The sequence below is a fragment of the Crocodylus siamensis genome, chromosome 2 (assembly GCF_052110815.1).
Source record: "Crocodylus siamensis isolate JL-2025a chromosome 2, ASM5211081v1, whole genome shotgun sequence".
Taxonomy (NCBI): domain Eukaryota; kingdom Metazoa; phylum Chordata; order Crocodylia; family Crocodylidae; genus Crocodylus; species Crocodylus siamensis.
Genome location: NC_143396.1, coordinates 9246415 through 9260534, shown reverse-complemented (window position 1 = coordinate 9260534; position 14120 = coordinate 9246415). Strand labels below are relative to the sequence as shown.

The 14120-nt window shown below is 45.2% G+C and overlaps 1 protein-coding gene across 3 annotated transcripts in view; it reads right to left on the bottom strand.

Moving 5' to 3' along the window:
- EXOC6B (exocyst complex component 6B) overlaps window positions 1-14120 on the bottom strand; it is a 431011-nt gene that overhangs the window by 116506 nt on the left and 300385 nt on the right. For all 3 annotated transcript variants that reach the window (XM_090035133.1, XM_090035134.1, XM_090035135.1), the window contains one exon: window positions 4058-4199. In XM_090035133.1, coding sequence (XP_089891259.1) covers window positions 4058-4199 — 142 coding nt within the window. The remainder of the gene's footprint in view (window positions 1-4057; window positions 4200-14120) is intronic.

The following is a 14120-nucleotide window of genomic DNA, read 5'->3' as shown; positions in this document are numbered from 1 at the left end:
CTTGAAAACCTGCACAGATGGAGACAGCACCACCTCTCTGCTTCAGTGCTTTACTATTCGCCTCACGAGCAAACGTTTCCTCATATCCAACCTCAACTTTCCTCGCTGCAACTTGAGCTCATTGCTCCTTGTCCTGCCATCTGCCCCCACTGAGAACAGCCCAGCTTTGCAGGGAGGTGGCGGCTGCTATTCAATCCCCCTCAGTCTTCTCTTCTGCAGATTAAATCAGCCCAGTTCCCTCAGCCTCTTCTCACCAGTCCAGGCCTCCAGCCCCACAACCGTTTTCATTGCCCTCCGCTGGACTCTCCAATTTGTCCACATCCTTTCTGCAGTGGGGGGCCCACAGCTGGACACAGGGCTCCAGATGTGGCCTCCCTTGGACTGAATAGAGGGGAAGACTCGCTGCCCTCGATCTGCTGGCAGCGCTCCTACTGATGCAGCTGAGCATGCCACTAGCCATCTTGGCAACAAGGGCACCCTGCTGGCTCAATTTTCTTTCATAATAATTTTCCTTCCCCCAGAGCAGGTCATATGGGAGAGTCAAATGGGTTCTACTACATCTACCAGCTAAGGGCAGTGGGTAGTCCTGTTCGCTTCAATCTTGCATGGTTCCCATTGCTATGGCAAGGGCACCAAATATATTTGTAAAATAAACCAAAGCACCTGGAAAAAAAAGGGAATCGCTGGTGCAGTACTATTGCCTTAACCCACCGTTATTTAACCATCACAGTTGGTTGCAATTTGGTGTATTAATTCTTTTTCTTGCAAAAAGGAATCCACTACAAATAAAAAATGCATGTTAGCTCGCAGGTGCTGGTTTCTATGCAATAGTGTGACACAAACACTACAAAAAGGTGCAGAGAACTACTAAGCTTTCCTTTAAAAATGCTCAGGTAATTAAGGATTCATTTTATTTTTTTTTGCAAATTTCTAGTTGGTCTAATAAAAGATATTGGCTCTACCACGAGTCCTGATTCCAGGTAATTAATGAAGCCTCCTTGGTGGGCAAAACATCAGGGAGCGAAGAGACAGGGACAGAGCAAAATAAAATCCACTGCTAATCATAACACTGAGGCAGACAAACGCACACCGGGTTTCGTGGTAGAGAAGCTGTGCAGCGGTCGACGTATTTTCTCAGTCCGCCGGTGCACCTAGTGATGGGGTTGTGTTTGTTTTTAGCACTGCATTAAGATCCTGACGTGCCGCCCCTCAGGAAAAGGATTCAAATCATTCACGCTGTCAGCAAAGCCACCAGACAAACAAGCCGGGGAAGAGCGCTCTTTTCTGAGAGTTGAAAAGGAAGAAAGGACTTTGTCTGCGTTTACCATTCTCCGCGGCAAACAGCGGGGTTGACAGTGATGAATAGGAAGGTTAGAGCAGCAGCATCTGTCTCAATTTTCCTGACAGAGATGGCATCTCGGGCCTTGGCTGGGTGGAGCAGGTCGCCTGCCCCTGCTGCTCAGGTTGGCGGCACCTGCTATTGAATGTCTGAGTACCCCTGATTTTTGTCTCGCACAACAATTGCCTCCAGATCTCATGGAATTTAAGGCATCAGGCTTTTAAAACCTATATTAAATGTCATCCATTTTACTTAGTGTTCGGGGTTTTTAGGAGAATAAATAGATGCTGCTTAGTGACCCATGTTACCAATGCAGGGGGAATCTCGACAGGGTTACGAAAGTCTGTTTTCAGCCAAGCAAGAAAAAACTAAATTATTATTAATGATGGACACTTCCCATTATTTTCGGCTGCACAGGCTGGTCCTCCATGGATGCAGATGGAAAGCACAGCTGCTGCTGGAGCCAGAAGATGCTGATGGAGACAATTTTCAAGCCAGAGAATTTGGGACCAGAGGCACTTTTTTTTTCTTAACCGAAATAAGATGCGACCTAGCTTACCGCATGTGATATTATCGCGTAGCTCCGGTGCAGTTCACACTACCCACTCGGACCCTACTCCCAGAGAGTTCAAGAACTTTGAAAATTAGGGAAAGAATAGAAGGGCTGGGTCCTACTAAAGGAGAAATTTAATCAGGTGACCTTCCCGAGAACTGATCTAACCTTTGGATAGGAAATGTCAAAGGTTGCTGCTTAATTGAAACAGCATTAGTTACACCTGGCACTCAACAGGGACACATTTTGCCAGCATCAAGTGGATGAACGATGCTAACTGGATGTTAAGAGCAGTGACGATTAAAAACACGTTATAAAGCTAGATTATAATCAATGTGAAATGCAGCACATGGTTTCAGGGCCTGATACTGCTTGACTCAAGTCGGTGACAATTTTGCCATGGAGCTGAATGGGAGCAGTACCGGGTTGACAGTGTCCTGGTCTAATAAGACTGGGATACAGTTTCCTGCCCCAGCACACTCCAATCAGAAAAGCAGAGGTGGGCATTTTCAGAACGCTACAGTTATTTGTTTTCCTGAAACTGTTTCCTATACTGTTTTTCTGAAACTTTTTAAATGCCTATCAGCCCATGCAAAGGAAGTTTCATCATCATGCAGTTCAATGTTTACTGTAGAAGTGGGTCAGGATATAAGAAGGGAACAACAGCTTGATTTTATATGGTGAAATTTTAGAGAAAATTAGTCTGAAATGTAGAATGGTCTCTTTTTTGTGTGTGTGTGTGTAAATGACATGAAAACAGCCTTGTCACTTAGCAACATGCTCACTGAGTATGCACATAATATTTGGGTTCTGTAATAAATTAAATAAAAATAACTCCATCAAATTTGGACATACCTATCAAGCCCTCCATATACCAGGATAACACGTAATGTGGCTATATATGTCCATAACTAGAAATGATGCATGAGATGGAAAGAATCTGTATTGGGCATCACGACCCAGGTGAGGCTCTGGGACTGGCAGCAGGAAATTTTTAAAAACTATTCACTGAGCAAATCATCTCCCCAAATCAGCAGAACCCAATGATTAATCCATCTGTTAATTCAATGAAAAGTTTACTGCCACATTAAGGTAGAAATGCAAAAGACACGTTATTATGCTTTGAACTAACAGTATGGTCTATGCCAGGGGTTCCCAAACTGTGGTACACGCACCCTTCAGGGTATGCAACACATCTCGAGGGTATACAGTGGAGAAGTTGTGTAATGGCAGATTTAATTTTCATAATAATAAGTCTAATAATCCAATTATTAAGGGTTTAAAATATAAAATGTACTGGTAGGGGTACATGGGCAGCTGGTAAATCTGGAAGGGGGTACGCAATAAGAAAAAAGTTTGGGAACCACTGGTCTATGCCTTATCCTACTGCCTCCCCATTGGGTAATCAATCAATTGTGAAGAATAATTAAGAAAAGCATCATAGCCATTCACTGCAGGAAAATAAATGTGTGGCTAACATGATAAATAAGAGATGTGTGCCTGGTATCACCAACTGTGGTGCCATTCAGTGATTTCAAATGGAAGTTTCTTGGACTTACCTAGGCTAAAAATAAAAACAGACCTATTAGAATACCAGTCCATTTTTCGGCTGCTGCAGGATTATTCCCTAAATATAATCTCTAGATTTTTGCCTAGTCCTGCTTTAAATAGCCCATCTAGTGGGGTTTCCACCACTTGCCCTTCAGAGAATTACGCGCCCTGCCTAAGGAACGTCATTGTTGATACTGCTTTTGACTAGAGAGAAGAACTGGAGAGATGCGATTACAGAAATTAAATTCAGATTGTACAGGTTACACCAGAAGACATGCCTGGGATGTGGGGAACCCTACTACAGAAGGTGTCCCAGTAAAACAATTTTCAGTGCAAGCCTATCAAGCCTCTTGTTTTAATTCTGCGTTATACTCTCTCCACTTGGTCCTACTGTGGAACACATAGTCTTAAGGGATAGGGACCATCTTTTACTGTATTTGGACTACACAAATACACAATAAAACAGTAACGAAAGAGTAAAACTTTAAAGGAGGAGTCATTTGGCTTTTGTTCAGCAAGTGTTTGCAATCAACCTGCTGCCCGCATAGCTGGTCCCAGTGCTCGCACAACTACCCAAGGTGAAACATGATGAATGGAATGATTTTGTCCCTTACGTTCACACTCTTCCACATCCAAGTTGAACTGCTGCAAGGCCCCCAGTGTCAGCTGCCTCACTTCAACTTCCAGCAGCAGCTGCATCAGCGAAGTGGATAAGTGTTTGCAGGCCGACATACATGCAGTCTGAGCCACCTTACCCTGGAAAATAAATGGGAAATTAAGGAAAATGCACCATATACCAACAAGTCGTGTCAACAAACAGTACCACCCTCTTTAGTATGTCCCCTCGGTTTGTGGGTGTTGGTATGGCTCCCAAAATGTATGAAGCTTTGTTGCAACCATCCTCATTAAAAGGATTTCCTTCTAGCAGGACTAGAACCTGCAAAATGCACAATCCCCCCCCCCGAGAACAGCTGCAAACCCCAAATTCTTGGGTGTGGAGAATACTAACAAGCACCAGGGTGATAATACTTAAGTAACAGGCTCAAGTTGTAGGATAATTATTCTGAACATGTAGTTTCATGAAAAGTGCATACCTTAGAGGTCTGTCTTAGTTTGCAAGACAAAATAGTATCGTTATGTGCAGTCATATGTTCTACAGGCCCAAATCAATAAATGAACCAAAATCTGAAGATTTTCCAGGATTTGACAACGCTTAATATTCTGACTCTGCTCCCATTAAAAATCAATGGGCGTTTTTAAATCACCGATGACAGGAGAAGTGGAGTCATCCCTATTTGGGATGCCCACTAGGACAGTAACATTAGGTCTGAAACATGGACTTGCTAGGTCAGCTCCCTGGCATTGGTTGGATTAGAAGTGGGGTGGGTACGAATACATTTCCCACTTTGGGCTATCCATAGTTCTCTTGCATGGAGTTGGAACTAGCACATTTGGGGCTCTTTGGCCTACTCCTAATACCACATGGCACCTTCCAGACACAGCAAATGAGCTGAAGGAAACGTCCTTGAAGTAATAAGGTAATTGAAGTAGCCATGGCTATACTGACAGAATCTCTCCTCGGCAGGGATTCAAGTCTCGGAAGCTCATGTCTGGTCATACCACGTGGAATGAGATCAACACTATCCTCCCCTCAAGCCATACCCAACTCATCAGTGATTAACTAGTGAAGCCTGCAAGAAGGAAGAGCAGCTCAACTGCTATCACATGCGAGACATTATAAAATGTTATTGTAGAGAAAACCAAAGCTAACTGGACTGGATGGACACCTGAAGTGTGTGCCAATACCAACTTCTGCAACCTCTCCCTGAAAAGAATAAAGGAATTCAAGTAAAATTGGCCAAGGATACACCAATAGGGATGATATACTGACTGCACATACAACCATCCAAATTTTATCAAGCAACTACTTCTTGTGGCCCAAAAACCAAAATCACCATTTACTTGGTTTCCTCCTTGGAAGATTAGGAGTAGGCTGACGAACACTTGTTTAGGAAGGTTTAGACAGGGATGCTCCTACTTTGAGTCAGGAGATTGCCAAGATGACCTCCTGAGAGCCCGTCCAGCCCTACTTTTCTGAGGCTACAGAAGTTTGCCAGAGCTTTCCCTAAACTAGGGCCATGTCACTCAAGGAAGCATACCAGTATAGCCATGGTAGTTTCCCCAAGACCAATTATGTTATTTCATAAGGGGGCTTCCCCATGCCCTCCTCACTTTAGCTAAAACCACTTCCAAAAAAAGACACTGGCCTTTTACGTCTCAAAAGACAGGTGTCATGGAGTTATGTTGGGCTATACATAATACAGCTACAGTGGTACAATTTATTTATATGCAACAATCATCATTAATGATTCGGATGCTAGAACAGACAGCTTCTTGAGTAAGTTTGCAGATGTGAAACTGGGAAAGGCTGAGCACACCAGAGGACAGGAGTGCAACTCAGAAGGATCTTGGCAGCTTGGAAAGCTGGGCTGGAGCTCACAGGATGACGCTCAGTGCTAACAAATGCAAGGTGCAACACGCTGGGAACAATAATCCAGTACAAAGTGGGTGACACCTGGCTGGATGACAGCACTACACAGAAGGATCTAGGAGTCCTAGTGGATCACAAACCCAATGAGTCTGCAGTGTGATGTTGCTGCACAAAAGGAAAGCAGTTTTGGGCTGCATTGCAACAGAAGCTTTAAGTGCAAGGCATGGGAGGTGACAGGGCTTCTCTACTTGGCACTGGTGTGGCCTCATCCAGAGAACTGCGTGCATCGTAACACATTGGAAAAAGGATGCGGAGAAGTAACAGAGAGGGGCAACAAAAATAACAGGCTTGGAAGGCAAATCACATGAGGAGGGATTGAAGGAAACAGGCATGTTCAGCTTACAAGCAGACATAGCAATCTTGAAACATCTGAAGGGCTGCCGTAAAGGAGGATGCAGAAGGATGGCTTGATGTTGCAGCAAAGTAGGCTGAAACTGGATATCTTCTTCACTGTGAAACAGCGAGGCAGTGGAATAGACAGCCTAAGGAAGTTGTGGGATCTCCATCACTGGAGGGTGTTCAAGAAGAAGTTGGACAAACATGGATCAGGGATGATGTAGGAGTAGTTATGCCTATGTTCTACGATAGGTATTTCCCCATGCTTTTGAGCTTTGCCAATTGCCACATAGGGATAGGAAGGAACTTTTTCCTCCTATTCCTGTAGCCAATAAATCAGACAATGTATCATTAATAGGTCAAGTAAACAACAGAGTGTATGAGTGTGGTGTAAAGCAGCAGCAGATGGCATGAAGACAAGGGAACAGACAAAGGAAAAGTTGTGGTGTCAGCAACCAGAAGCAGGCTGCTGAAGGCCAGATGTCTGTGTAACATCCTTGGCAGGAAGACCGGTTTGGGCTGGCTAGATAAGGGGAACCTTTCTATGTGATGACCAAACAGCGCATGCCCTGGGGAGAGGGTTTGAGAAACCTTGCCCAGAAACAAACTCTATAAAAAGGGGGCAAGAGAAGAGATGATGTGGGAATGCCTCGCCACCAGAGCCTGCGCCTGTGCATGCCAGGTCGGACACCCCACTCCAACAACAGATAGGGACTGGCCTTCCTAACTGCAACACCTTTGGGATTATATAAGTGTGTCATCTGTGAGAGAGTATGGGTATATGCGTGTGTGAGCATGTGCAGGTAGGGTAGTGCAATTTTTAATAAGTTAATGGTCTCTCATAAGTGTACAACTCCCCAATACCCTTTGCAATAAACTACCCCACTGAAAAGAAACCAACTCTTGTCATTAGTTCAATTTCCGGGTTACATTCCTACATGCGTCAGGGAGAGCTAGGAGGAAAGAGGGCTTCACCTTCCTCAGAAGCACTGGGTGCAGGCCACAGCCAAGGCTGGGGATTTTGACTGGGATGCACCAGTGCTCCTGCTGGGACTTGGACTGGAGGTTCCTGGCTACAGGGTCTTGTCCCTCCACACATGGTCAGACTAATCGCCATATTTGGGGTCAGGAAGGAAATTTCCCCCATGGTCGAAGTGGCACAGGCTGTGGAGGTTTTTGCTTTCTTTTGTAGTTGGGGGGTTATATCCCTCTTCCTTGAACTTCTTAAACATATTTTAACAACCCTTGTAGCAGCAGGAAATGGGCTACTATTGTCCCCGCTTTACATGTGTCACATTAGGGTATTATGGTGTTGTGGTTGCATCAGGTTTGACTGTAGTTTTACTAGTAGGTTAGACATGGATCTATAAGAGATGGTTTGGATAGGGATGATCCTACCTCAGGCAGAGGGTTAAGACTAGATCGACCTATCGCCCTGTATGTGAACTAACTATTACTATTTTAAGGCATGCCTAGTCACAATTAATGACAGCTTGACACTTCCTTCCCCCTCCCAACTACACACAACTTTGTTAGCCAGCACAGCTTTGTCAATGATACTGCACGGGCACAATTGATGCCATCATCCAGGTGATAAAAATCTACTATTGAACTGAAAAGGTTTGACTGAAAAAAGATTACAATAGTTTCGAGACAAAAGCAAAACAAAAAAAAGTTTTGTTCTTTCAACAGGAGAAACCAAAATGTGACAGACTATGAATACCAGCTGGCAAACAACCACAATATTTAAAAGAAAACAGTGGCAAGGAAGTAGACTGAGACTATGGTTGGGAGGAGATAAGGGAGAAGAGAGTTTTACTTAAAGAATTTAGGGTAGGGCAGAAAAACCACTCTTTTTTGATTACAACAGGTCACTAAGACCTGAAGTTCACCCACTCATTCAGCTGAAATCCCAACAGACGAGACAACTCCCAGTGCAGAACGTGCTGTAAAGCTGCCCAGCCAGCAGCTAAAAAAGGGTAAAGTTTAGCTAAGCTTTTAGAAAGGATTCTTCTAAAAGCTAAATTAAGATGCTAAACCTACAAAGGAGGGTTCACGAGGACAGATGGTGAGAAGACCCATGATGAGCACAACAAATGTTCCCAACCATTAAATCGGCATTAACTGCTAAACAAACTTCCAAGGGTGGCACCCGGGAGCCCCAGGCTCCGACTTACAGGGCTGGAAGGCAAAGCTAACATCTGCACGTTGCGCCACCAGTCACTGCTGCCCCTGTGCGTCCCACTGCCCCAGTGCCTGGTGGCCTTGTAACACCTCTGGTGGGGTCTCTTAAAGTACAAGGCAGCCAGAGCTGGTAAAGCCAGCATTTCCTTTGCCTCATTACCACGCTTTCCCTTCATCTCTGTCCACATTTACCACCACCTTGATCTACTCCACTTTCCCTTGAACAGCTTTAGTTCATAATCTATCCAGTCGCAAGCAAGGAATCAAGTGTGTAAGCATGGTCTTCATTCCACCTCGTTCGGTGTCCTGGAGAAAGCACAGACCTGGAGAGAGGGGAGAGGAAAAGACCACCCCAAACCTCCAATCTGACATGGCATTATCTGGGAATCTGACACGAAGAACAAAAGATCCTTCTGATACGTTTGGACTTGCTTGTGTTACTGCAATCTATCCTGCTGCGGTAGCTGGCATTCAGGACACGGATCACTTAAGGTCATTAAAGATTTCATGGCATTTGTCTGCCTATCTGAATCCCTCCACCATTTTCAATTGCTTGCAGCATTTTTCTTCATTGCATACTTTGTAGTACCCCTATGTGTTGCCCAGGATTTGCTGTGTTCCACCCAAGAGGTTACTAAGGTTTATATTTTATATCCGCACATGTTTTTAAGTACATGAATACTTTGGTGTGAGAACGTTGCATATACACTTACTATAATTACCCATGCATGTGCATGCAGGCATGTGTGTGTGCGCACGTGTGTAATTTTAAGGTTGTTTCCAGATAATTAAGATAAACACATAAGCATTAATATCAGTCAACTGGGTTAAGAAGCATGAACAAGGATAGTGAAAACGAGGACTTCCTTATGCAACAATGTGTTATTACAGGAACTTACAACATTCACCTCCGGTGATTTCCAACCCGTGTGCCACAACACCCTGGGTGCCTTGAGATTGTGTCAAGGGTCTGTGCGATTCATAGATGCTAGGGTCGGAAGGGACCTCAATAGATCATCGATTTTGAGGATGAAGGGCTGCCGTAAAGGAGGTCTTTCCACAAAAAAACCCTGAAAATTAAGAGCTGACATTTTCCAGGGGTTGCCTTGGGTCTACCGAGGGGTGACTCCAGTCTAAAGAAGCCGAGAACCACTCTAACATTGAATTGGGAGAGGATTATTTTATGGCTGAGCAAAATATAAAAGGTTTTTTCCATTATTATAGTAAGGAACAAGTAGATTTTAAGGCTGTGCTAGTAAGCTGGCAGGACAGTTTTACAAAGCTGTTTTAGAATAACTTCAAAATAAATCAGTGTCAGTTTAGTATATCTTAAATAAAACCTACCAATGGTTTTAGTTGGCATCTTCTACAGTATGGGATTTTCCTTCTTATAAAGATGCAGATCTATCCATTACAGGGAAAATATACTTTGTCTCTCATCATGAATTGCAATAAACAATATCCATGAGCACTGCCTCAAAACAAACAGCTTTATTAAAATTAACATGAAACATGGGATCCATTAAGCCTACCATAGCCACAGGCTTTTTACATTTTATCATTTACTTGTACCCTTTTGACACACCGGGTTATTTAAACAGCATTTATGCCAATTTTTCATTTCCAAACATAGTGGTAATCATAAAACTATGCCCTGGTAACTTGCATGTATTGGTTTGCAATTTTGTACAGATCCAGCCAAAGCTATCAAAAACAATCATTAGCATAACTGGGGTGGGTGAGTGGCACCGGCCCCGGGCATCAGTTTTTCTAGGGGTGCAAATACAGATGTCCCCAGGGACCTTACGTGCCACGAGCAGCAGATGATGTGCAGGCCCCAGGAGCTAGGGAAGCTGCGACTGTTGAGTTTTGGGTAAGACAGTCCCTTGCTCAGTGCTAGACTCAAAAACAACTCAAAACTCTTACAAGAGGGCAAGATTAGGGAGAACATTACAGAGTTTATCTGATGTACGGAGAATTTACTAATCTTGCCCAGAGCTGCACAGCAAAGTCTGTGGCAGGACTAGGCACAGCACCTAGGTCTCCTGAATCTCAGTCCCACTTTAAATCCCTTAGACCAGTGAAACCCTTCTATCAGACATGTCATCTTTCATAGCATCCCCATGTTCGAAAGCTGGTTTGAGGACTCCGTAACCTATTCAGATTGCAAAAGGTAGATGTGAATAGCTCATGACATGTTCATCAGGTATTCTGCCCTCAAGCTCATCCTTGTCAGCTGCAGCACTAATCATTTATTGCTATTATCTTATGGCCCACAGAACTGTAGGAAGCACCGACAACAGCTCTTCTTTTCAAGAGATATTGAAACCAAGGTTGTTACTGCTCGTATTTCTCATAGAAGGTGCAAAAATCAAGGTCTCAACCACTTTTGAACAAAGTCCTTGTGCACTTTGCACAACAGGGCTGCACCAATATTAAAAACCAGCTGCGGACCGACTCCAACAGTGCCACAACCTCAACCAAGCAGCAGCCTGCTTTGAGGTAGAGTCTTGTCCCCGGAGTAGAGAAGAGAGCATGGAGGAGGGAAAAGGAGAAATCCCAGTATGGCCTCCTCTCCCCCAAGGAAGGAAAGATCTGCAACTTCTCAAGCTTGATCTGTGGCTCAAGGATCACACTCTTAAGACACCTCAAGAGCCAGGGTAGAGATCATCCTTGAATCAAAGGATTGCCGCTGCTGCTGCCGATATTGAAAACTAGCAAACTAAGTTCCAGGTCCGGCAATCACTACCTGCCTCTAAATTCCCTTTGTAACGTCAGCTGGAAACAACAGGTCATACTTCACAACGCAAGTGGTTGTGCGCCAGTATGTTCAACAGCTGTCGCATCCCACCTAAAAGAGGGTTTGCATTTCAATACAGGCAGTGATCCTTGGGCATAACTTGTACCGGTAACTTAACCGGTTTAACCAGCTTTGGCGACTGAGATATTTCTAAGCCATAATCATCAGCTTTCATGCCCATATCAGCACAACTAGAGCTCGAAAGAGCAGAACAGGAGATGTTGGGCAGGTGGCTGTGGATTCCAGGCACACGGGGGGGAAGTCGAGCAAATCCCCACCTTGGCACCGCTGAGGTTCTGGCTAGGAACATCCTTCCCACACATGCATACGGATCACACAAAGGGAAAGGCGCATAAATAACTTGCGTGTAAGTACGGTACTGTGAAGGCAGGCAAAAAGAACAAATCACTATGATGAAGTATCAAGTTAAGCTTGAGCTATTTGCCTGAAGCAGGCAGTGAGCTGGATGAGGGCAAATAGACTCCATGCTGTCAGCTTTCAGCCATGTCTCTTGGAACATCTTTTCTTCTACATTTGGCCTTCCCAAAACAAGGGGCACAGCTTATCTGGGGACATACAGTCTGCAAGAAAATGCACTAACAATTTTTTTCCATAATTAAAAAAATCCATTAACACAATTATGAGCAATCTGCCCTTTGTCTGCTGGTGGACTAAAGCTTACTATTTCTCTCCCTGCCTCCCCTTACATCTATTGGGTCCAACACTACTGAGCTACAGGCATGCAGAAGCAGCCATACTGGATCACACCAGTCCTCAGTGTACTCCCAGTATCTGCCTGTAACAACACTGGAAGATGACAAAAGAAAGCCTTCCAGTTATGGGATAACCAGTGGATCTTTCCTCCTATTGCCCATCGACTATATTGGCTCATACCCTGAAGCACAAAGGTTTTTATCCTTTCCAAAAATTGCACGTTTTTATGATTATGAACCTAAACATGCCTCTCTTTCTCTCTCTCAAACACACACACACGCTCCAGGTTGTTTAAGTTTCTGCTTGGGATATGTGCAGATGCACAGACATGAGCTACACTAGTAAGTGTCTCTCTTCCCCGCCCCCCGGGCCAAGCCTGAAGCTATTTGTTCATACATGTTCACTAAGGAAGTGAACTTGCCTACATTCACATACCCCTCCCCAAACTCCATGTCCCATGCACCGAGTGCTGTGCAAAGTGAGTACATTCAATCCAGAGGGAGGAACGTACTCTCTTTTCCCTCTCAAAGACTCTCCTGGACAAACAGTCAGTCTGTGCATGTCATACACAACTGAACGTGCTTCAGTTTCTGGAAGGGTAGTTTGTTTGTTGTTTTTTTGGGGGAGGGGAGGGGGGCAGGTTTAATGGCAATTGGCATGGTTCTTTTAATGCAACAGGGGTAGATCTAGGGGTGGCATTGCAGTGCAGCCACATCCCCTCCTGGGTGCATGCAGTGAGCTCCCAGAGCTCACAGGCCTGTCAGTGCAGCTACTGTGGGGAGCTCCACACGTGCTGCGAACACGATGAGCTCACCAATATATTGAGCAGGCTCTGCCTGGAGTCCTTGCTTTCAAGCAGCTTTGGAGCCTGCTGCCCTTCACTCTTCCCAACTCAGCAGTAAGGGAAAGGGGGGAAGGAGGAGCAGCCAGCGTGCAGGGCTCCAGGGGCTCCACCCTGCTACTGCTCATCCCATCTCCTCCTTTCCTTCCTAAGGCCGTGGCAGGGCAGGGGACACAGCAGGAAAAGCAAAAGAGCAGTAGGCTGTAGAGCTGCTTGCAAGCAGAGACTCCAGGAAGACCCCGCATTGGCGATCTCGGAGCTCGCAGCACACGCAGATGCCGAGAGCTCGCTGGCATCCAGGATCACAGCAAAGGGCCGCGGCCCTATCCCTTTCAGCTTTGGCACACACACAATGAGCTTTCTTCTCTTTGTGCATGCAACACCGCCAAAAGAGCAGTCACACTCCCAGTGCAGCACTGCTGGGTTTACCCACGTCTCCCAGCCTCTTCTGACCACTCAGCTAGATTTCACCAACTGCATCTGCCCTGTTAACAATAGCCATGTGTGCTTAACAGCATCAAGGCCTTGGAAGGGAACAGGATGCTTGAGAGTGGACCTGGGGCAGGCAGACAAGGTCCAACCTACAGCCATTCGTCTCACCGACTCAGCAATGGCACTAACAGACGGCAGAAAAAGCCCCAGATTGTCTCCGCACTTAACAGGGCAAGTTAAGCCTAAAGCGTAATCTTTTCATTCAGATGACAGTGTAGCAGATCCAAGATGTGATCAGTAAGGTTTTATGGGTTAAACTCAAACCTTATCCCCATAATTCTCTGTAGGGCAGCTGTACAAGCTGCCTGAGGAATAGTGAACAGGTATTTCATGGACACCAGTGCCTCCCCAAATCCTCCAACACATCCAACTCAAGATCAAATCTTTTCTACAAGATGGGCATGGAGAAGGAGTATAACCAATGTGGTGCCAATCTTCAAGAAAGGGAGGAGAGTGGACCCGGCTAACTACAGGCCCAGTAGCCTGACTTCTATCCTGGGGAAGATCTTAGAAAAGTTTATTAAGGAGGCCATCCTTGAGGGACTGGCCCAGGCTAACATCCTAAGGGACAGCCAGCATGGGTTTGCTGCGGGTAGGTCGTTTGACCAATCTCATTTCCTTCTATGACCAGGTGACCTATCACCTGGACAAGGCAGAAGAGATTGATGTCATATATCTTGACTTCAAATAAGCCTTCGATCTGGTATCCCACGATCACCTCTTGGCCAAACTGGCCGGTTGTGGCCTTGGCTCCACCAC